General features: G+C 39.5%; 1 protein-coding gene across 3 annotated transcripts in view; it reads left to right on the top strand.

The window, feature by feature from the left end:
• The window catches only part of LOC135467630 (ras association domain-containing protein 8-like), a 38,452-nt gene extending 18,853 nt beyond the window's left edge, over positions 1 to 19,599 (top strand). For all 3 annotated transcript variants that reach the window (XM_064745411.1, XM_064745412.1, XM_064745413.1), the window contains 3 exons: positions 11,093 to 12,284; positions 15,861 to 16,418; positions 17,448 to 19,599. In XM_064745411.1, coding sequence (XP_064601481.1) covers positions 11,246 to 12,284; positions 15,861 to 16,418; positions 17,448 to 17,563 — 1,713 coding nt within the window. In that variant the 5' untranslated portion in view covers positions 11,093 to 11,245 and the 3' untranslated portion in view covers positions 17,564 to 19,599. The remainder of the gene's footprint in view (positions 1 to 11,092; positions 12,285 to 15,860; positions 16,419 to 17,447) is intronic.
• The last annotated feature ends 6,609 nt before the right edge of the window (positions 19,600 to 26,208 follow it).

Here is a 26,208-nt window from a genome sequence, read left to right as displayed (position 1 = left end):
ATTTAATCTACCTGTACCATTGATGAGGGTCTATCCAGGTGAGCACCAGGTACATGTAGTTTTGTGTGTATGTGTGTGTATATATATATATATATATATATATATATATATGTGTGTGTGTGTGTGGAAGTGTACCTGTGTACTAGCAACCTCTATGTACATTGTGCATGCCTGTCTGGTATATCTTTCTGCCTAATGTGGGATTTAGCACATTATGAATGTATTGTTGGTAAATTGAAACGATGAACTCAGAGATAAGAGTGGATACCTGAGAAGTTTAGTATGCTGGTATGTGAGCTAGATGTGTTTCTGTGACATCCCATATGGCTGGTTCCACTGTGCTGACTTTGTGCTTGTAATTTCCGGCTGACTTCTCCGACACTTAATATGACAAGTTCATCTCTGCCTTTTGTCAATCCCGTGGGATGAGGATTGATTAACAGTAATGCAAAGGGGACAGCTTGTAATTGGGCTCTGCCTTTTTCCCCCTGATTAGCTGGGAAGTCGCTCTTATCTTCTGGTGCTTGGACAGGCTTAAGCCTTAGCACACAGCTTGAATATTTAATCTCACAGGGGAAAAAAACATAGGGTGATTTAATTAAGTCAGTTAGAAACTTTTTCTGCCACAATTTAACGTATTTGCTTTTATGTGTCGGTTTATATATAAAATTGGATCTTGTGAGGTGAATAGGTGTCTGAAAAGAAAATGTTGTGTCATGTGTATAGGCCTAAGCCAGCATTCCTCACTTTGTGTTGTATCGTGTGTAAACTAGGATGTAGGATCTATGCCAGAAATACGTGTGCATGAAGGTAAGGCATGCCTTTATTTATAAACATGATTGGGTGTTACAGACAATTGTTCACTGCAGACAGTTAGGCTTTGCTAACATGAAACAGTAACATTTTGTTTATTTATAGTCACTGTGGCATAAAAATAAACCAGTATTGAGATATCATCATGTTCCCCTCTGCATGTCGGACATTCTGTTCCTTATGGGGATGCATGAAGTCACTGTTCTCAAGTATAACTAGAGACTTTCTATGCTACATATGTAGTCCTGTATTGAATAGTTTATTCAGTAATTTTCGATATACCTTTTTCACACTTTTAGCTATTTACCTGACTAATAGGTCATTAGCTTGAACACATTGTACATATAGCCGATGGCCAGCTTGTCTGCTACCAGTCCATAATTGATCTCTTGCTGTAACAGTTGTCATAGATTGTAAGCCCTACAAGCTGGAATAGGTGTACTGGTACTTATACAGTGAAAATGTAACATCGTGTAACAAGCAAACTCTAAGCATGGTCAGCCATGTAGCACCTATGTAACATCTTGGGCTATTATAACTGATTAGTCCCTAGTAATATGCACCTGTGGTCGATATATTGATCTGATTGTTTTCCTTTTGCTGTCTTTCCACATTAGCAGTCAGCTCTAATTTGCTATTCATTACTGGCTGTTAATTGGGCCCTCATAGACTTGGTATTAAATAGCAATATAGACGGATAGAAATTATTGATAGGCATATTGCAGATCAATGCACATCAGTACATGTACATGTACTTTAGACTTGAACATGATGCAGATCACAGAATGCTATAGGTGAGTCTGTTGTGATTCCTAGTGCCAGGTTATGCTTAGTGGTAATGGAAGTGCGTGGCAAAACTTGGTTTGCAAGTAGTCAGTACCCTAGGTACAGATTGTAAGTACCCTAGGTACAGATTGATTTGGCCAAGGGAGAGATTACAAGCCATATGTTTGTATGTCACAGAAACTGTTTAAATAAGGGCGCAGAAACAGTGAATTGTAAACAAGGATTTTCTAGATTAATGCATTGTTATATCTTAAAACTTGGACTATAGTGTTATTATTGCCAATAACCCACCAAGAAAAATGCTTTGGTTTTGAAATCTTAATCTGTGTAGGAGTGTGGTGTTGTCCTTGGCAGTTGACAGGATCTGTGTTTGCCTCCTGGTGGAATTCATAGGTTCCTGGCCTAATATAGGTGATCGGAGCAGACCATTTCTGCAGAACCAGGTGTTTGAGGTGCTGAGTGAGGTGGTGGATGAGGTGTCAGGTGAAGTACACACCAGACATATTGTTTAGCGGTTTACTGGACATCAGAGCACATCCGAGCAAGAACACACTGCTTCAGAGAAAGAAATATCCGTGCTGGAAGCTGTGCTCACCTGGCATAGTTTTCAACTGTTTACTGGTCATCAGAACACACCTAAACAAGAACACAGCACTACACCGAAAGGAATACCTGTGCTGGATGAGGTTCTCACCTGGCATAGTTTTCAACTGTTTACTGGTCATCAGAACACACCTAAACAAGAACACAGCACTACACAGAAAGGAACACCTGTGATCAGTGGCTTACATGTTGGTAAGCTTCAGTGTCTCTAACTGTAAACAGGCGTGTATCCGGGTCTTAAATACATGAATGGAATAATAGTATGCTAAGTCTCGGGTTACAGCTTTAACCACAAACAATGGTAGGATATCAGTAAGCTTTCTGGTGACAAATATGTCATAATTTGCTACATGTAGATATTAAATAGGTGTACTTGTATAAGTAATTTTTTTACTTACTGTAGAATTGTATGTATATCACTTACATATCAAATCCCAATTGGATGATAAATGCTTGGCCTACTAAAGTTAACTAATGTCTGATTTATATATCCATAATGATAAAGATAAATTTGTGTTCGTGTAGAGAAGATGTTTTTGTTTTAAAATTAAATTCAGATTCAGGTTTTTTTTGGGAAGTAGTACACAGGTTATTTGTAGTGTGTACAGTTGTCTGTTGTTATCATCACCCAGTGTGTCAGATTGATCAAATGTTGATAGCTATACCATCATGTACATATCATCATTAATTTAACAACTGAGTGGTGTTGACATGGTTTAGTATTTAACATGCGTGTAGAAATGTTGGTAAAACTGTGCCCTTTGTTTGACACAGTCCTTGAATATAAGCATTGTTGTTAAAGATAACATGTCACTCACTTCTTTTGAGTAGAATAGATTTATCAAAACTGTACAAAGGCTGGATGTCAAATCTTGTTGTTTGTCTGACTCTTCTGTCTATTGTTCATTATATTCTCAAACATGGGAATGTACATGTATATACATGTATATTAGTGTATTACTGCTCAGTACTCTGTGACATGTACAATGTTCATATGTATTTAATGAAATACTACACACACTGGCACTTGTACCCTAGGTACATAGAGGCCTTAGTATTTTTGTTCCCTCTAATTGGCTACAATTAATACAGAGCCTTGGTTATAAATAGGTGACATTTTAGCCGAGTTCTTTTTTTTGTGTTTAATGCCACCGCATGGAGACGCTAGACCATGTTCAACAACCTATATCAGTCAGCTTATGGTGACTTTTTTGTTTGATTCAAGTTTCCTGTGGTGGTTGATACTGATCTCCAGTCTTTCATCACCCATGCTTGATAAGGCAGATAACAGTCTCTGTGACTGATCACATGTACCTGCTTGTACATAACAATCAGCTGCGTCTGAGAACAACCTGGACAGGTGTGGGATGTTACCATTACTCTGTATGACCACAGGTACAGTCTCACACATACTAGTACTTCAGTCGGGAAAGTTGTCTCTCTGACTTGTTACCTGCTTGCACACAGCAATCAACTGTGTCTGAGAACAACCTGGACAGGTGTGGGATGTTACCATTACTCTTTATGACCACAGGTACAGTCTCACACATACCAGTACTTCAGTCGGGAAAGTTGTCTCTCTGACTTGTTACCTGCTTGCACACAGCAATCAACTGTGCCTGAGAACAACCTGGACAGGTGTGGGATGTTACCATTACTCTGTATGACCACAGGTACAGTCTCACACATACCAGTACTTCAGTCGGGAAAGTTGTCTCTCTGACTTGTTACTTGCTTGCACACAGCAATCAACTGTGTCTGAGAACAACCTGGACAGGTGTGGGATGTTACCATTACTCTTTATGACCACAGGTACAGTCTCACACATACCAGTACTTCAGTCGGGAAAGTTGTCTCTCTGACTTGTTACCTGCTTGCACACAGCAATCAACTGTGCCTGAGAACAACCTGGACAGGTGTGGGATGTTACCATTACTCTGTATGACCACAGGTACAGTCTCACACGTACTAATACATTAGTCAGGGGAAGTTGTCTGTTTAACTTGTTACCTGCTTGTACACAGCTGTCAGCTGTGTGACAGAACAGCCTGGACAGTCAGAGGTGTGGTATGTTATCATTACTCTATATTACCACAGTGAGGGATTTCGTACTCTGATTACTTGCTGGTACACAGGTTGGACTCTCTACAGTCATAGTTATTCTTCATGTGTAAGGATTATGTCACATGTATATAATATGTATGTCTGCAAATGCTCTCATGAGGCAGAATGTGACAGATGTACGTGTGCATACATGTATGTTTTGTTGAGACATAACTTTTATCACAAATTGCAACATCATCAAAACTAAAAATATTTAGATGTACATGTAGGTTTGGTAGACAACTGATCATGGACATAGAATACAGTTACCCCAACACTCTCAGACTGAAAGTAATATTATTAATTAACTTTTTGCCTTCATTAGGTAAGTGTCAGGATTTTCAGAATCTCCAGTTTTAAAAGTACATTACAGTTAACTTGTGAGATTCTACAGGTATCAGACGCAATACATTAACATATTCATCTTTTGATAGAAATTTCAGGTTGAGTGTTTCTCAGTTCTCATCAACTTGAATTTTTTTTTATCTATTTGTAAACGTAACTTTTTCTATAAGCTGTGCATTTCTTTTGAGGCTGAGGGGCTAACACAGTAAACAAGGGCTCGTTGTGTAATTGAATCCTAATTACATGTATATGTGATGATTGACCTCTTGTGTGGCAGCCATTAACAAGCAAAACATGCAAATGTAAATATTGTGCACAACCTCATTCATGTTAACACAGAAACTTTACTTCAAGCAATGTACATGTGGTCTTTGATTTTGCGAACATGTATTTCATTCATTCAGGCTTCTCAATAATCAGCTTTATGAATTATTAAAAGGATAATCATTTTCCTGGAAAATTATTATGCTGATATTATGCTGATCATCATTGAGGATAGTTTTTTTTGACTGCTCTTTTTGTGGGCATATGTTCATATGACGTGGACCTGTTTCTTTCATTATAATTTTTGTGACATGATAAAACATGAACATACATGTACATGTAAACCCAGCATCCAATAGTAATTAACTGTTGTAGGCTTATGCAGTACCTGTAAATATATGTGCAATTTTGCAAAGTTTGACACAGATATACATGTATCGGTTGTTTGTACAAAGTAAGACAAAGTATTTTGGTATAGTGAGGATGATGTGTATGCTGTGATGTCATGTTTATCATAAATGGTTAGCTTAGGTTTGAATTTAACATGGGAAGCCTGTAGTTGAGAATTGATAGTGAGGCAATGGCATTGGGAAGTTGATCATAGATTTCTTACACTGAACAACATTCTAATGAAAAATTATTGATTATGAAATGTGTTTCTGCTTAGCTGATGGATATACATATACATGCAGGTTTGAGATGTTGGATTTTTTGATTATTATTGTTAACTGAATGTACAGGTTTGAGAATGTTGGATTTTTTGATTATTATTGTTAACTGAATGTACATGTACAGTGTCCAACACCTACATTTACCCTAATTCTTCTAATTTTTTGGACAGATATTAGTAGTGTTGAAAACAGAATACTAGTATTACATTTCTTTACTAGCATTTTTGGAAAAGTAAAGATATGAGTATATGTATTTTGTTCTTTTGATGGGTTAACCATGTGAGAAAAAAGAAACTCAATATTCCTACTACAATTACATATACATTAGCTGAAATGCGCAGACCAGGTCTTCTAAAAATTAGAAGAAAAGAGGTAGATAATGAGTTGTAGTGTATGAAAACAGGTTTACATGTTCACTAAAGCATTTTCTGGTGCATAGTATTTACATAGATAATGCTGGATGACACACGTAGATGTATGTATACAACAATTGTTATCACTCTTCCATCCATCAACCATTGTTATAGGACAGCTTAAGTATCCAGTAATTGACCTTATTCTGTATGAGGGCAACATGCTGTTAGAGTGTATATCATAAACTACCTACTTGTGGGTTGTTTATGTGAAGTTGCTGACTACCTGGAGAGCACAAATTGACTTGGGCGTAAGAGATGCTTAACTCCAACTAAATAGCCAATCAATTCATCAATCCCTTGGAATGTCATTGATTACCCCTCAACTGGCTAGTCACAGGTATGTCCAGTGTTTACCACCCTGCATATTTGGGGTGGATGGAGGGTAACCACACTTGACCCTGGCTCATGTCGGGGATTTTAAACCCTTCACTTCAAAGGTTTGGTTTCTGGTACACCACTGTGAAGCATGCTGTCCATCCCTTACGTACGAATTTTTAGCATGCTAGCATTTTACTTGGGGAGATGTGGGTATTTTTTTTGTAACCCATATGACTTGAGTCTTAATATAAGGATTCTTATGTACAAAGTTAATCTGTGGTTTTTATTAAAAGCTCTCTGCAAATCACATGTTGGAATGTCAGCGTAACGGCTTCTTTACTTCATAAAGGTGAACCGTAAGTTTTCATTGAGTTCTGTTTTAGTTTTGATATTCCTCTTTTGTCATTGAACCTCCTGAAAAGCCCTTTCATACATGTACATGTATGTATCATTACCACATGTGTGTGACAGGTGTCTGACCTTTCTCTATGAATAAATTTTAATATATATACTGATGATTGATTCTGGTGCGCACTTTGTGGTTTCTTATGAAGTTTCTCGTAATAGTGATGTTTACATAGCCATGATATACTGTAAGCATAGCAGATTAGTTTTCTATTCAGTATGTACATGTACTTCGCGTCCATGGACTACACTACAGCCAGCGATAACCATAATGGCCCAATGCTAATCCCCCTGTACCTGTGTACTAATCACTCCTTCAGTCCTTGTTTACTCTGTCTGTTTACCTCTCCATCTGCCGTCTATCTAAGTCATTAGGGGAATAAATCCAGCCGGTGGTCAGATGATGACCGACAAGCTGCTCATTGGATCCCTGGGGTTTCGGTCTGAAGGGGGAATCCCCTGGTCTGTCCCCCCCGGGATGTGGGTAATGTCTTAACTGATGTCTTTCAATTTGGACAAGTTTTAGGCCCCTGTGTTGAGAAGTGGTAATGGTTTGAGCCTGGGCTGGAGACCTAAGTCCAGTTAAATCCCAGGTAAATTGTCCCAGACTTTGATGTGAACAAGACAGTCGTGTAAGGTAATACCTGGCTGAATGTGAGTTTACAGTATTAACTTTGTACATCCAGTTGAGCAGAGATGTCTTACGGTCTGGCCAGGTGAAATGACTATGGTTCGTGACAGGTGAGTTCCTGTGTGAACTCTGGTATCTTTGGTTGTCCTCAGATATGGGACACCTAAGGAACTCTGACCCCTGGTAATGTGAGATCCTTCTGTTCGGGGAAGATTAGTGGTGTATACATTACCTGGGGTAACTCCTACTAGTTACCCTCAGGTACAGTGTGCATCCTCACAGACACATTTTGAGGACTACATGCACCAGACCTCCCCAGGGCTATGGTCAGTGGGTATATGTAAACTAATTTTATCTGTTAATGACAGGTAGGCTGATGTTACTTTTTCATTAGCATTACATGTGTATTTAACTAGTTACATTTGATTTTTAACCGTTTTCTTTTAACAAATTGTAGCCTTTCAACACCCTGTAAGGAAAACTGTGAGAATCATATTGAAACAAAATTGCTTTGGGTACGTTTGAACTGTTTGTTAATGTTAAAGTCAGTGTGTTACCACAGAAGGTACATTTTTAATAGTGGCAAATAGTTTTAAAACCTTTTGGTGCTAAAACTTACATGTTGGCAAAAGAGCAGCAGGCTATTTGCATGTGTGCCTATAAAAAAACCCCTTTAAAACACCTGTTTAAGATCAATAGACCTCTCAGTCAGGCAGTCATTTATTCATTGACGAAACTTTATCACATACACTATTTTAGTGAGATACTGATCACATCATCAGACAGCAATAGACTCAACTACATGTATGTACATGTGGAAATAGGGATTCAGTGTGATACTAGTGCTGGCACAACTTGCCTGTAGTACATGTAGTAGAATCACGTACATGTAATTAAATACAAATTGTAGTTCAGTGGGGCACTGGTCTGTAATAGACTCAATTATAATATGTTCTGATAGTATTTAGCCGTTCAGTGTGCTTAACAGCCATATCTACAAAGTAAATCTTAAGATTTAAGTGATATTAGAACCAAACTGAAGATATCATTTGTGATTCAAGGTACATACAGTACATCTGCATGTGGCTTACACTAGTAATTGGAGTGTTTTTAATCTACATGTAGCTTGTATATATATCAGAGTGTGAAATGAAGTATAGAGTTCATTCACCTTGTCTATTTGCATGAGGAACACCCTAGAGCTGCTAATTAAAACGTGGATTTTTTCTATGGCTCAACAGACTTTGTCTAACCCGAGGGCCCAGTCTGTCAAAAATATTATTAGTTACATATACTCAAAACTATGGAAAACAGCGAAAAGGTTTATAGTGTCTTGGGAAGTGTGATGAAGTATTTTGTTTGGCTGATGCCTAATACAGCACAGGGTATACTGTACATCTATGTACGTGTAGTAGGAGTGAGTTTTCTTTCACCAGTGATGTACATGTAGCGTTAAGCCATAATCATTCATTCATTCTTCATTCACCAGGAAATGTCAGGTCAGTCTGCAAATCTGCTGTACAGTAGTACATTTAGTTATTTCATTGTTGTTTAATGCCATACTCATTAAATTTGTCACCTATACATTGGCTGTCAGTTTTATTGTTGGAATATGTTGAAGTGCCCAGCATAGACCACCAACCTTTGGCAAATTTCTTAGAAACTTTCCCATGTGTGACATAAAGATACATGTACACCACATTGGTGGAAGACAAGTGATTTTCATCGAATGTTAAATTGTGCACACAGCCTCATAATCATTGTCGACTGGTTATAGTCACCAAGGCAGCACATGCAGTGAGAGCAGAGGGATCTACAGCATGGTATTACAGGTAACTGGTACTTGTTAATATCATGACTAACCACAGTCAGTTGTCATGTTACACCTGGCATACCTTTACCTTCAGTTATTAATGCCTCAGCTCTTTTTTGTTTAAATGAAGATGATATCAAACAACAGAACAGTTGATAAACTGTATAACCCACCCAGTAGCAATAGATTATTGTAACCTTGGTGAAGGGCAACTGACTCAAGGACCCCACTTTTCCATACTCCCCATACAAAGCACATTTTTAATGGAAAGTTACGACAATGGGCAGCAGTCTTTATGACATTTATTGAAGGCAATAAATGTACTTCGTACACAGATGGCTGCAAAAAACTATTGTGGTTTTACCAGATAGTCTATTCTTATGAGATTATATTGTACATGCTAAATGTGATATGAATATACATGTACCAGCATGAAAAGTGCTTACATGTATGTAGTGCCTCTGATTGCTAGTAGCTGGTATATGTATTATAGAGTGACTGTGATCTTTATGTGGATACATGTAGGTGTAGTGTACAGCTGGGTCAGGAGGTAGTGTAGTACTTGTACATGTGCATGTAGTGTACAGCTGGGTCAGGAGGTAGTGTAATGCTTGTACATGTAGTGTACAGCTGGGCCAGGAGGTAGTATAGTACTTGTACATGTGCATGTAGTGTACAGCTGGGCCAAGAGGTAGTGTAGTACTTGTACATGTGCATGTAGTGTACAGCTGGGTCAGGAGGTAGTGTAGTACTTTTACATGTGCATGTAGTGTACAGCTGGGTCAGGAGGTAGTGTAGTACTTGTACATGTGCATGTAGTGTACAGCTGGGTCAGGAGGTAGTGTAGTACTTTTACATGTGTATGTAGTGTACAGCTGGGTCAGGAGGTAGTGTAGTACTTGTACATGTGCATGTAGTGTACAGCTGGGCCAAGAGGGTAGTGTAGTACTTGTACATGTGCATGTAGTGTACAGCTGGGTCAGGAGGTAGTGTACAGCTGGGTCAGGAGGTAGTGTACAGCCGGGTCAGAAGGTTGTGTAATGCTTGTACATGTACACATGTAGTGTACAGCTGGGTCAGAAGGTAGTGTAATGCTGTACATGTACATGTATTTGATATAAACGTAGGCATGTACATCCATATGGAAACAATCCACTGTGTGAATCATGGCCGTGTTCATCCATACAAAAACACTCCACAGTATGTAGCCTTATGAACAACATGTTCATGTATTTGTTTGTACTGTACTGTGTACATATATACCTGTAGACTCTCATACCATGTAAGTGTGGGTAGATTTAATTGTACATTTACTTTGAAAGCCTTAAATAACCAAAGCCGCGCAAGGTGCAAATGAGGTGTGGTCCTCATGTGTTAACAGCCAAGGTACATGTAGATGCGAGTATCAGAATGGGAATCATTCGAGTCATGGCTGTGTTATTTCTGGGAGAACACGTACCTGAGCAGCCATACCAGTAGTGGATGAATGTGTCCCCATATATTACACCCTCATGTAAGAGTACAGCTGTCATATTGACAGGCCACTGATACCCTGACTACACAGCTTATGTGCAGCTTCTACATATGTAGGACAAACATCAGACAATAGAAATGCTGTTATAGCCAGCTGTATCAACGCCTGCGACAGCGGCTGCGACAGCGGCTGCGAGTGTACTCGGGCCATCTCCTGGACCAGATTTACCTGGCCTGCCACCACAGAGCAGCCTGTAAGAGTTTGAGCCATCGTCAAACATCCCTCACCACTGTCAATATAGCGGCCATGCAATAGGCCTGATCGCTCCCAAACTTGTGTTTTCTTTCCTGGCTCTGTTCATAATGTCATCACGACCCTTGCCCTGTTAGTTTCATGTGGATGTCTATGTGTTATGTGAGCTATAACTGGATCTTGTCTGCTATGTTTCAGTTGGGGCAGTCTGGGAAGCAGCTGATTAAGGAGGGAGACACCTTACAGAGATGACAGTCCAAACTCTCACCTGTCTTCTCCAGGATTTACCTGTAGGAAGAGCTTGGGCTTGTTACTGCCACTGTGTGGGTTAGAGGGTGCTGTGTGGGCAACATGGAGCTAAAGGTGTGGGTGGACGGTATACAGCGGGTGATCTGCGGAGTTTCTGATAGCACCACCTGTCAGGATATCGTGCTGGCGCTAGCCCATGCCACTGGCCGCACAGGCAGATTCACGCTCATAGAAAAGTGGCGGAGTAATGAGCGACCATTGGCACCTGATGAGCAGCCATTACAGGTGCTACACAAGTGGGGAGAGTACGCTACAGATGTTCAGTTTATGCTGATACAGACTGACAGAGATGGCCTGAAGTCGCCATCAAGGACTAGACTTCCTTCACATGACAAAAAGGATCGTTTTACACATAATTTCACTCCGCCTCACCATGGGGACTCTTCCATTAAGCGATCTTTTACATTCAGTGGTGCTCATTCTGGGAATTCCTTCACATCCCCTGCTAGAAAGCGGGAAAAGTTTCGCGAAGTATTTCACGAAAACTCCATTTCTGAGGAAAGTGAGTTAGGATCATCATCTCATGTGCCACACCCCTCACTCTCCCTCTCAAAATCTGCCAAACCTACAGCAGTGTCACGCTCACCCACTCATAAACTGCCTGGTGCTCCCTCATCCAATCACAGACGAGAGTCTCATCTCTCAGCTTTAGATGGCAACAGTCAACAGAAATCTCCACATAGGTCTACCACAGTGAACTCAGACTCCACCAGTAATAGTCAGGTGGTGCGCTCTAATGGACGACCTATACCCAAACCTCGCAGTCGCAGTTCCTCTTCCACCACTAGTAATGGACCCAAATGTCTGGATACTTACCTATCCCAGAATTCCCCTCCAGACTTTCAGGAAGCCTGGTCGTCGAGCCCGCTACCTGAATTCGAGGAGTACGATCTGGATAGGAACTTTCCTGATGCATCGCCTCAGGCTCGGGTTGCTAAGAGTCGAGTGACTAACGCATCTAAGGCAGACAGCAACTCCTCATCTGACGAATCTCAAGAATATTCCAATTTAGTGAAGCTGGTCAGCGAACAGCAGGACAGACTTCAGGTACAGGAGTCTGAGATCAGCAAGATAGAGACAGGTGAGGCTGAATCAGGCTGTACAACTTTAATGTGTACTCAAACGGGTTTGTTGTTCTTTTGTACGTACACATGTAAACCCTGTCCTATTTTATGTTCAGTTGTCTTTGCTGACACTCGCATTGGTGATGAAAATTTTTGATTAAGCACGAAATGGTCACATGTCTTAGACTGTGGTCTTACATACACAAACAACAAAAAATTCACATTTGTGTATTAGAATCACTCGATGTGTCATACCTGTACAGGTATTATGATGTGGCATTGAGTGATTCTGTCCAACCGTCCGTAAGATTTAAGCAAGTTGTCGGAAGGAATACATACAGATACATGCCCTGTACATACTGTACACCCTAGGGGGCCTCCGTGGCTCAGTTGGTTAGCATGCTTGCACAGCGTGATGACCCAGGAGTCTCTCACCAATGCCGTAGCTGTGAGTTCAAGCCCAGCTCATGCTGGCTTCCTCTCCGGCCGTACGTGGGATGGTCTGTCAGCAACCTGCGGATGGTCGTGGGTTTCCACCGGACTCTGGCCGGTTTCCACCCACCATAATGCTGGCCGCCATCGTATAAGTGAAATATTCTTGAGTACAGCGTAAGACAAAAATCAAATAAATACTGTACACCCGAATTCCTCAATCTTTTTGAATATGAAAGAGCAACTTTCAGTACAATTTATGCATGTTTTAAATTTGATTTTGGAGACAAACTATATTGGTTAGATTGGCAAATGTCGTGCTTTCATAAATAGAATAATTTTATCAATCTACACAGAATAATGCCCTCAGAATTTGCCTGAATCAACACCTTGCAAACATGTGCAGTTGTTGAAGAATTACAGTACATTTGAGCAGTAGAGAATGCCATGTTTTCAGGTGTGTTTACATGTACATGTATGTCGATTACAGGGTATTTATTTTGTACCACATTGTGCCTTAATAGTCACAGCATATAGCATATATGTATACACATGTATTGAGTTGTGCTATCCTGTACATACGTGCACATGCACTATAAGGCCAAATCACATTTGATTCTTTGTTTTCTCCGTCACCGGCCACTCATCATTGTACCCTCGGCATTGGAACTTATTATTTCATTTTGTGCCAGAAATTGTCACAAAAGGTGAGATAACTATAATTCTTCAACCTTTTCGAATGTTTGCAAGGTGTTTATTCAAGCATATTCCAAAAGCATGATTCTGTGTACACTGGTATACTTTTTGTATACATGTATACTTTTTGTGAAGCCCTGAAAGAAGCAAATCCAACCAATGTTGTTTTGTCTCTAAAGTCGAAAGTTGCATTTTCATATGTCAAAAGGTTGAGGAAACAGGGTATTATCAAATCTTTCCAAAGTAATGATATCAAAAACTGAAATTATTCTGCTGTCCCCACTAGTTTTTCAGAATATTGTGACAAGAAACAAATTACATGTACATGTATTAATTGTCATTTGCTCAAACTGAGAAGTGCAAATTGAGCTGCCGACATGTAAGTGCTTTAGTCAAAAAGAAAACTACATATATATATATATATATATATATATATATATATATATATAAACAGTATTAAATGAACAACTATGTCTCATTGAACAGCCATACATATACATGTACCTGTAGTAGATTAAGCCTTTGAATACATCTATTGCATTGTTAGAACTTTGGTTAGATTGAGGGTCACGTCATTTCAGTTCCAGTGATTATCTCCCTTGCATTCACTGTCAGTGCCACTGTGACTAGACTGCAAATATATGATAACAATGTGTTTAAATACATGTAACTGTGGAGAAAAGGAACACCTTCTGGATTTCTTAGTTGTGGATGACATTAAACAGAATGTTTATCTGAGATGTTCACAGTGTTCTGTTTTACAAAATAGTTTATTAAATGTGATGACAATGCAGCATTATGAGTAATACTAGATCAGTGACATCTAAATATTACAACTATTAAACATCACTGCATTTTTTTTTCTTCATTTTGCTTTATAAGCCATGGTGCTAGGTGCCATGTATGTTGATAGTTTTTTGTAAGTACATACAGGAACAGGCAGAAATAAAACCCTGACTGAGGTACATGGACAAGAGGCCAGATTTCACCGGTATTACGTCTGACCATGTACCAACTGTCATCACTGGTCTGCTTTTACTTTCTATGCTGTAGTCTTTTATATTGTATTCCTGCATGAATTAGGATAAACTAGTGGACTTAATGTGATAACAAAACAGCATTTTGAGTAATTGTAGACCAGTGACGTCATTAATAAATTGCAACTGACATCACTGCATATTTTAGTTCACAAAATTCTGCTTAAGCCATGGTGCTAGGGGCATGCACATGGCTACATTTTAATCATATACGTATATACATTGTATGAACCTTCAGAATAAAACTCTGTCCCAGGAGCACATCCCAGGAGCACAACAACTACCATGCTGTTGTCACTGCTCTGGTTTTACGCTCTTTGCTACACTATTGCATATACATGTAGTGTACGTGTAGAATACTAAATTTCTTCTGAGCTTTTAGACGGGGGCCTCCGTGGCTCAGTTGGTTAGAGCGCTAGCGCAGCGTAATGATCCAGGAGCCTCTCACCAATGTGGTCGCTGTGAGTTCAAGTCCAGCTGATGCTGGCTTCCTCTCCGGTCATATGTGGGAAGGTCTGCCAGCAACCTGCGGATGGTCGTGGGTTTCCACCGGGCTCTGCAAAGTTTCCACCCACCATAATGCTGGCCGCCGTCGTATGAGTGAAATATTCTTGAGTACGGCGTAAAACACCGATCAAATAAATGTACATGGCCTCACAGTTCTCCATACATGTAGTAAAAATTCTGCCCCAAGTACATTTAAATGTTTGAATTGTACAGGAAACAGAATAGTATTCATTATCACATGCCCTAGCATGATGTGGTTCACATCCACAGCCGTTCATGCCAAGAAATGACACAATTTTTGTCCTCAGATCAGAAGTAGTAAATAAATGACATATGGTATATGTAGGTTTGTAAGCATTTTGTCAATGCCACACCCACTGTGGGAGTAATTCTTATGACCAATGAAGTAGCAGATATGAGCATTAATTTGTCAGTTTTGTTTGTATTGCTCAGTCACACTAAGGGTTTTTTTTTTTTTTGTATACCTACATGTGCAGGTACTGTATGTACATATATGCTTGTTTCTTTTGCATCATATCTCAGACAGAGAGCCTGTGGCCGAGGGGGTTAGCACACCAGCGTGGAGCAATCGCCCAGGAGCCTCCAAGTAATATGGTCGCTGTGAGTTCAAGTCCAGGTCATGCTGGTTTCCTCTCCTCCGGCCGTACGTGGGTAGGTTTGTCAGCAACCTGTGGATGGTCGTGAGTTTCATCGAGGCTCTGGCCGGTTTCCTCCCACCATAATGCTGGCCGCAGTCGTATGAGTGAAATGCTCTTGAGTACGATGTAAAACACCAATCAAGTAAATAAATAAGCATTCAGATAAATTCATATAAATGTTTGTGTATGTGTACAATTTAAGTGCTCAGATTACAGTGAATAGTGCCACTTTTCTCAAATTTATGTTGTTTTTTATTGACAGAAATCAAGCAGTTGGAGGAGAAGGGTCATGCTGAGGAGGAGCGTTTGCGTCAGTTGGAGGGTGAAATCTTGAGCTGGGAGGGAAGGACAGGTGTGTGTGAGCAGGAGCTGGAGGACCTGGTATCTCAGCGCTGGCAGGACCAGCTCGAGGCTCAGGTACAGGCAGAACATAGCCTCAAGGCAGAGATGGACGCCTTACGGACACAGATCACAAACTGTCAACAACAGATTGTGGAAATGGTCAGAAAAAGAGAAAGTATTATTGAAGACATTGAGTGTGAGAAGAAGGACATTTCGGAAAGGGAGAAAAAAGAGGCTGAGGTTGAACTGCGAGTTAAGCAGGAAGTAGCTGATGTTCAGAAAAAGATCAGCGAAAAACAGACTGAGATTGAAAAGGGTCATGCGACACTAGAGGAGTTAACCAAAGAAGTGAAGGACCTAGACGCGGCAATTTTGGAGAAAAAGTTGCAGGTTGCTGAGTTAGAGAGTAGCTTGAAGGAAGCCAATCTACAGCAGTTTGTGATAACACCGCCAGAAACACCCAACCATCTGGAGGAAGGTAGGTCATGGTAGATACTTAACACTTGCACATTATAAACTTGCTATTTTATATTACTGCATATCACATGGAATTAAAGATTTTTCAAGTGACATATTTTGCTTGATTTGAATTGATTCATCCACCTTATACATGCTGTGTACATGTAGGGCCACTTAGTCATTTTGTTGTGAAATTTGGTTAATTTCTTATCAAAAGATGTGCTTCTGAAGGTGCATTTTAATGTACTAAACTAGATAAAATACAGAATTTATCTTTTAGGTGTATGTACAGCCACATTTTTTAATTTAAGTTGTAGTGTTCAAGGATATTGAAAAGAATATGTTCATACATGTATGAGGGTGGGATAATGCTTCAGTAGGTAGAGAATGTTACCCAAGGACGCGGAGAATGTTTACCAGTGACTTTGACCTGCGGGTTTGTACGTCACACATGAGAATGTTTACCAGTGACTTTGACCTGCGGGTTTGTACGTCACACATGAGAATGTTTACCAGTGACTTTGACCTGCGGGTTTGTACGTCACACATGAGAATGTTTACCAGTGACTTTGACCTGCGGGTTTGTACGTCACAGATGAGAATGTTTACCAGTGGCTTTGACCTTCAGGTTTGTACGTCACAGATGAGAATGTTTACCAGTGACTTTGCAAAGATTGGTGTTTTATTCAAGGCACTCTACGAATGTACTTGTTTTTCTGTAGGTACATATGCCGCAAAATGTACAATGAACAGCCTCTCGCATGTTGTGTTGCTTGGTTGCAAGTATTAGAACAACAATTTTGAATTTATGTCCTAATCATTATGTGAATGAAAAAAAGAAAACATATTGATGTACATGTAGATACAGATATACATATTTCTACAAGTTTGTTAACCTAATGCTAGTGAAGTTGTAAACTGTGCGAAAATTCTTTCACACAATGTTTGCAGCTATAGTCACTTGCGGCTTCAGTTTTATGTCATTAGACTTTTTGAGTGATCAGCTTGGTTTTCTCTTTGTACTGATGTGTTTTATTTTGTGTTCCAGGGGAATCTGCCTTGTTTAAACAGCTGCATCGGCCTCCAGCGACACGTAAGCCCAGTCCACAAGACTTCAGTTCCACAGTGACCACCAGTGAACACCCTGATGGAGTGTGGGTCTGACATCAAGCCCCACCCTCCTTCATTCCTCCACATCTCATAACACTTTTGATGTCATCATGCATATAGCTCTTGCCAGTCAGTTAACCATAAATACATTTTCATGTTTTCTCCTTTTTTTTTCTTTTATAAATCTTCCCAACCAAACCTTCTTGAGACTGTTCATCAAGACAAGATATGCCATATTTTGCCAGCAGTGTTATCATCGTGAGTTACCTCCCCTGCATAGATAACATTGTTACATACATGTATATGTAATAAGAGTAGTCTGAAGTCTCGGTGGGAAACTTTTATCTGATGTACAAATAATTTACAAACTTAACAAGAATTGATTATTTTAATTGTCTTAATTGTGATAGTTTTAAATATCTCAAGTTTGGTATAGAAAATCATGTGTGACATTCTGTTGTTGCCAAATCCTCCATGTCTGATACCATTGAACTTGAATTGATTTGACTGGTGTTTTACACAGTACTCAAGGATATTTCACTTATACAACAGCAGCCAGTAATATGGTAGGAAGGAAGCTGGCAAAGCTCAGTGGAAACCCACTAGCATCTACAGGTTGCTGGAAGACCTTCCATGTACATGTATGACTGGAGAGAAAATCAGCATGAACTGGGCTCACTTTGATTGCACAGGGAACATTAAACTTGTTAAATTAAAATTCCAGTCTCAGTCATGACTAGTATTTTGTCAGACTGTTAATCATGTAATTTCTGTACTGCCAAAGTAAGGAGGTGAAAAATTCGTTCCTCTAAATTGTTTTATGTTTTGCCAATAGTCAACTCTTGGAATCAGCCATGTTTTTCAGATTTCATGGAGTTTTCTCAAGCTTCATGTGACAATGAACCAATATGTCCTGATATGGGGAGGCCCTTTACAGGTTTCTGCTTTAGTTTTTATCTTCACTAATATTATGTATCGGTATTACTACAAGACTCAAGTCACTTTAAAGGTTGACACAGTAATTTTAATATCATGACATTCTGGAGAGAGACAATCAATGTAAACACTATACCTCCATAACTAGTCTCTCTGAAGTCAGATCAAGCCATGCCTCCTTCATGCTAATATCTAAAGTCATATTTCAAATTTTTACTGAAGTTGGAACTAGATGTGTGGATTCCCCTCCTGCTTCCAACCTCAGCCGTGCTTGAATGGTAAGATCAACTGATAGTACCAGTTTGAGCTGTCGTTTCCAAACACATATGGCTGAAATAGAGTCAACTTCACTCTGGGGAGCTGGCTTCCCAAAATACAGAAGCAAGAGTTTGATTGAATGAACATCTGAAAGGCTGGGAATAGGGGTTACTTCTGCTGATGTGGTTGACAAGTCAGCATATTGGGGCAGGAACTAGATTTGACTTCAGTGAGACTCCATTACTTACTCATCTACCCCACCAAGCACACAAGCGCCAACTAGCTGGTGTTACCATGTCTTCATGTGCATCTGCCTTAACTGTGATGGTGCTTTGAAGTTCCAGCCAAATTGTAAAAATAAAAATGACGTATTTTCACAATATGTATTTCCAGGAATGTATTTAGCACAAAGGCAATTTTTATGACCTGTAATGATATCTGTGGGTTTTTTTTTTCCATAATGCCATTCCATATTTTATTTCAAAAGCATGTATTTGTCAGACTTTTCTCATTTGTAATGGTATGTAAACTCTTCTGTCTGTTCTGTGGTCTACATTCCTATTGCCAAAGCTTTCACTCCAGCTACCTGTACTGTTACAATTTGTGATCTGAGATGAGCCGTTAGATTTTGTATGAAGGTTGTGAATTGTACTGTTATTGTTTCTAAATGAATGGGGTTATGATTAGGGAGATGTAGCATAATGAAAGTAAAAAAAAAACTCAGTGATTGACTGTGGAAGGCTTAATGTGCAAAATTTTTAAGGCAATACTTCCATTTGATTGAAGGTGGACTCTATATGACGCTTTTGTCGAGATAAGCCAAGGGGGGATAACTCTTGTCGCATCTAGTTCTTTGGTAGTACAAGCTATGTATGAAAAATGAAAATAATATTAATTTCAACAACCACATGAACAAGTTTAATGATTGCATATTGTTATAATTGTCTTAATGTTTTTGCAACCTTCACTATATCTGACTGTTGTAATGTTGTTTTAATACAAAGCTTTTATTACGTTTGAACACACATCTGTTGCAAGACTTGTTACTTACAGAAGAAATATACTCACAGGTTTCTTCTTGTCAACTGCTCTTGCTTTTGTTTCACCAAATTATAAAGTTGAAAGGAGAGGTGTACTAAAATCTTCTGGTTTCCATAAGGTCCTCTCTAGAGAAAGACGTTTTTAAGCCTCTGACCAAAATTTCAGCTGCCATAACAAGCACACTATTAATCCTGGATAAATTGGGAAACAACTGGTGTCCAAAGTCAGTTTTTATTGTCTGATTAGTGACTTTGTGCTGTTATGTTAGAGAGCAGGCTGTAGTTGAGGTGCTTGCTTTTTTATTGCCAGAACCCATGAGGTGCAGGTTTACAGCTACATGTATCACTATGCAAAGACTTTGCTGACACCAAGTGACACTTCTAGCAACTGTTTGCAGAGTCTAACATTCACCCAAGAACAACTGCCTTCCAACAATATAGGGTGCGAATGCCTGTAAGTAACTCCTGGGAAAGTTTGGCAGTGACTTGCAAAAGGTTGATGGTTTACCTAGGGCACTCTGGTTTCCTTCACTCATAATATGGACGGCCATCGGTGAAATATTCTACGGTATGGCATTACATAACAATCAAATAGTTGAATAAAAAAAGGTGAAAGAGTTTTTTGATGGTTTCCATTTGCAATGGCGTTGTTCCGTCACTGTTAAGGTTTCAAGTTTGGTGATTCCAAGGGAGATCTACTTGGATAACTGACAACCCACAAAAAGGAGGAGTATGAGCTGCTCTTGACAGATCAATACATAGCCTTTTTCCAATGTCTGTGTTGTCGTCTCTGGCAAGGTTTCGGATATGATGGTTGCAATGGAGATCTTCCTGGATGTCTCACTTGCTCACAAAACCTGAAGACCAATAGTAACTGTTGGAAGACCAGTAGCCTTTTACCTGATGAGGCTGTGGGTTTCAATCCAGTTCCCACTGGTTTGGCTGTGGTTTTAATTCATGTCGGACATCCAGCAAGATGCATTGGTTGCTGTTTTACTCTGCTGGCTTTAATCTGCCCATAGTTCTGTTCATTTAGACTGAGTAAAACCCTACCTACTATGTACATACCATTTGCTGGGCCATTTTTGCAACTTTCAAACCATCTAAAAAATCCCCCGTCAGACTGGCACACCACTAGTGGGACACTTTCAAAATTTTGAATACCCTTGTAGGAATACTTGCAAACGTCCAACCAGATACATTTGACCATATTTGGTGATTACTTTGTCTGAGGAAGACATGCCAAGCTTGTTTTATGGTTATCTGTAATTTGCCATCACACAATACAACATACATCAACGATGGCAGTGAGGATTAAGTGTAGTGGTTTGAATGGTGTTTAACAAGTATGTGGATAGGTCAAATGTGTTTAACAAGTATGTGGATAGGTCAAATGTGTTTAACAAGTATGTGGATAGGTCAAATGTATGACTGTAATTGGGATGATTACGTCGCAATGCATTCTGGTCAAAATAAGAAATGTTGAATGATTAATGCTGTAAACTACATTTGCTAGGAAAACAATTGCGCCCACTGTATGGGGACGACTCAAAAATCAATCCTTTATTTCTGTTTGATACACTTAACTTTGACCAAAATGTTTTTAATGTTTTTTTTACTGCATTTTTAATTATTTCCTTTCCACAACGACCCAACATACATAAGCAACACGCCCAAGTGTGGATGCCGGTGATTGAGAAATTAGTTTTATCGTTTGGTTTATATTTCAAAAGTCTACTTTTTCAAATTATAATGCTATATTTTTAGTGAAACAGAAAGGCGCTACACCAGTATGGCTAGTCCATGGATCACTGGTGCAAGCCTTTGCAAGGTGCCAACATGCATAAAACGACATGTGAAGCCCGATGCTTTCTAGACTAAATGTGTAATTAGTTGCATGATCGTGATTTGGAGACCACAAATTATTTTCCCACAATTCTTTTGTACCGTGTACATTTTTCATAACATCGCTTCTTTGTAACATCGCTCACACTGAATGGAGTAAACTTCATGTGAACTCTCGGCTACACCAGTATAGGTGTCACCTGTCAGCTACACCAGTATAGGTGTCACCTGTCAGCTACACCAGTATAGGTGTCACCTGTCAGCTACACCAGTATAGGTGTCACCTGTCAGCTACACCAGTATAGGTGTCTGTAAATTATGTTCTTCTCGTATTGTTATTCATTGCAGGCTAACAATGGTGAATTCAGCTTAGACCCGATTCGCCAAAGCACTAGTTAAAGTTTTACACATTCCAATGGACCTTTCCTCATGGAAATTTCGTAGGCCAAATGGTCGCAATTTTAAAAGATTTAACATACCCTCAAAAAGTTAATTTGCTAATTTTAACAGAAAGTCTGTGTGATGCTAAAATGTATTCTGCTATTGTAAAAGATTATTCTGTTAATATAACACACATATTAGGGGGCCTCCGTGGCTCAGTTGGTTAGAGCGCTAGCGCAGCGTAATGACCCAGGAGCCTCTCACCAATGGGGTCGCTGTGAGTTCAAGTCCAGCTGATGCTGGCTTCCTCTCCAGCTGTAATTGGGAAGGTCTGCAGCAACCTGCGCATGGTCGTGGGTTTTCCCCAGGTTCTGCCCATTTCCTCCCACCATAATTCTGGTCGCCGTTGTATAAGTAAAACATTCTTGAGTATGGCATAAAACACCAATCAAATAAATAAATAAATAACACACATATTCTATTAATTCAACATAAAAATTCTATTTAACTAACAGGATATTATGTTGAATATAACACAGTATTATGTTATAATAACATTCTAGCATCACTCAGATAACAGACTTTCTATTAAAATTAACAGATTAATTTTTTGAATGTAAAGTCAAAAGTCATGCACGGAAAGCAAAACATTGCCGTCTTGTTGAAAAACTTGGATGCATGGCCTACCACCTGATTCTCCCCAATCCCACCCTAAACAAGAGATAACGGAAACCAAAACAGTACAGGATAAGTCTGCTACCGTAATCTAATGCCTAACTACATGTGATATTTCTCGTGAGGATGAGTAATATGTTCAACAGCGTAGTAAAAGTGACTGGCTCCACCTTTCTCCACGAAATCTCCAGGCCACATGCATGCGCTAAGCTAGCTGGAATGCTACATAGGCGATCAAACAGAGGACAATGTTAATAAATTACTAGGCGATAGATAATGATACAGTCTGGAGAGTACAGCTTTCCAAGCAGCATTCAAATTGGATCTTTGAACTATTTATTGTTATGCCTTGCAGCTAAATTACATACCGCTGTGTGTTCAGAAATCAATATTATGAAGACCTCATTGTAGGGAAAATCATATATAGATATGGAACAGAACTTCCATTGTGCAACGGTAATTTGATTATCGTACTGCAATATATTGAATAAGTTTTCATATTCAAAAGTATTCAAATATTCAAATAAGTCTTCAAACGAGATACAAATGCCTGTTGATATCACTGGAGCAGGGCTTTTGATGGCCATATAAATGTCATCTTAATGGGGAAACTTCCCTGGCAAAAGTTGGCTTAACTTGGGCTCAAGATTTGTAGTCGGTTGGCCATTCCTGCCTTTGACCAGCTGTACGGTAACTGGTAAGGTGTTATATTCATGTATTACAAGAGAGCAATGGCCAATTCAGCTACCTGGAAAGCATTAATTCCTTAAGTGACATACTTAATATCTACTCGTATAATAGATGGTGTTAAATTTGTTCCCTCATTATTTCCTACACAGTAGCCTATCTCTTTAGTTTTCAATACTGACTGGTTTGTTTGTTCAGGAATTAATGTCTCTTTCAACACTGTGTTACCTACGTCACGACACTCTTATATGGTTACTGCCACACTGGAATGGCATGCCAATGCCACCAGACAAAATACCCCACGCACTGCTAATATTAGGGTGGCGCTAAATTTTTAAGCCAGAATGTAACAAGATACTAATAAGTTTCAAGAATTGCCTGACCTGGATTTGAGTGCGAGTGTGAGTGCTAGGGTTTAAACTTCGTACTTACAATTTTTCAGTGATATGACGACGAGGGATTCCTTAGAATGTATGTTATGTGCCTCCTTGTTGCAGGAAGGATTTCCATGGCTCTTTTATCTAGTGCTGCTTCACTGAGACGACTTACCGAAGGCAAGTAAGACGCCCTGCCCGAGCCGTTATACTGATACGGATCAACCAATCATTGCACTATCCCCTTAACGCTGAACGCCAAGCGAGGGAGTTACAACTTCCACTTTTTTAAGGTCTTAGGTGTGATCCGACTCATGACGGACCCGTGGATCTACCGCTCCCGACGCGGACGCTCTATCAACTGTGTTATCGGGGCCGGTAAACTGGATTTGAACGCTGGTCTCGAGAAATCTGTGAATAACGGTACACGGTAACAGTTGTAAGCCTATATAGGTAAAATGTAAGCAGTGAAGTAAGACGGTGATTATATAGGGTAATACATGTAATCTCAAATCAGTATGGTATAGATATTATGCACTTTTTCCACGTCCTCTGTGTTCAGATTTCTACGGAATACATCCTAATCGCCCTGGCCTGAGCTCAATGTGTGACGTGACCCCAGACGAACCGGTGCATGCACATATCGACGGTGAGGTCACAGCAAGGGGTACAACGAGCATTCCAAAACACTGCATCATCTGCAGGAATGCTCACATACTGAAGCTTCTTTCATTCACAAAAATAACTGTCGCCAAACTGTTTATATCCTCTATCTATCTTGTTTCGATTGTTTTTTTTCCCTTCCGACCATGCCGACTGATTAAGGGATTAAAAGCGAAGTATTTTCCTCGAAGACCTCCAGGTTTTATCAAGCAGACGACGCTGTCGTCTAGTAGTCTATCTCAGAGACGTCCGGTTTGTCCATATAGTTGAACATAGCGTTGTAGCGTAATTCTAAGGGCTAACATTAACAATCTTATGCTGTTAAGATCAACCCTAGAATTCTGCTAGTGGCACGGGTGTTCCTTGATCATCACACGGTGTGAACAAAATCTTTATGATAAGAAGCGTCATAAATTCTCATGCTGAAATACAAGTGTTTTTATAGCCCTATTCATTTCCACAAGGCAATGGATGTCTCAGTCTAAGCAGTTAATTGCATTCCACAACTGAACTGACAAGCATCTATAACCCTGTAAAGAATGATTAACGTTCACTGTAGGACGTTTTCACGTTTCACTGCATCTCTATATCCGAATGACGTAATCTCGAGTTCTTTAGAAAATTTTACTCTGAACGTTTGATGCGTACATGTTAGGGATATGTAATCTCCAGTACAATTTCCATCCAGCCATGTCATACAGTGCAGATATGCATCCAGTCATATGCCATACAGTACAAATATACATCCAGCCATATATCATACATTACAAATATAGACCCAGCCATATATCATAGGGTGCAAATATACATCCAGCCATATATCATAGGGTGCACAAACACATCCAGCCATATGTCACACAGTGCAAATATACATCCGGACATATATCATACAGTGCAAATATACACCCAGCCATATATCATAGGGTGCAATATACATCCACCCATATGTCACACAGTGCAAATATACATCTGGGGCATATATCATACAGCGCAAATATACATCCTGCCATACATCACACAGTGCAAATATACATCCAACCATATATCACACAGTGCAAATATACATCCAGCCATATAGCATACAGTAAAAATATGCATCCAGCCACATGTCATACAGTACTAATATACATCCATCCATATATCATACAGTACAAATATACATCCAGCCATATGTCCTCCAGTACAAATATACAGACACCCGTATGTCTGACTGTACAGATATACAGCCAACCATATGTTCTACAGTACAAATATACATCCAGCCATATATCATAGGGTGCAAATATACATCCAGCCATATGTCACACAGTGCAAATATACATCCGGATATATATCATACAGTATAAATATACATCCAGCCATATATCACACAGTGCAAATATACATCCAGCCATACATCACACAGTGCAAATATACATCCAGCCATATAGCATACAGTGCAAATATGCATCCAGCCACATGTCCTCCAGTACAGATATACAGACAACCGTATGTCTCACTGTACAGATATACAGCCAACCATATGTTCTACAGAACAAATATACAGCCAGCCATAAGTTCTATAGTGCAAATATACACCCAGCCAAAAGGTTCTACAGGACATATATACAGTCAGCCATATGTTTCCTCAGAGCAAATATACAGCCAACCATATGTCCTACAGTACAAATATACAGCCAGCTATATGTTCTACAGTACAAATATACAGCCAGCCATATGTTTTACAGTACAAATATACAGCCAGTCATATGTCCTACAGTACAAAGATACAGGCAGTCATATGTTCTACAGTACAAATATACAGCTAACCATAGGTTTTACAGTACATGTATAGACAGTC

Source organism: Liolophura sinensis, chromosome 6, assembly GCF_032854445.1.
Source record: "Liolophura sinensis isolate JHLJ2023 chromosome 6, CUHK_Ljap_v2, whole genome shotgun sequence".
NCBI classification, from domain to species: Eukaryota; Metazoa; Mollusca; class Polyplacophora; order Chitonida; family Chitonidae; genus Liolophura; species Liolophura sinensis.
This window is presented reverse-complemented; position numbering and strand designations above follow the sequence as displayed.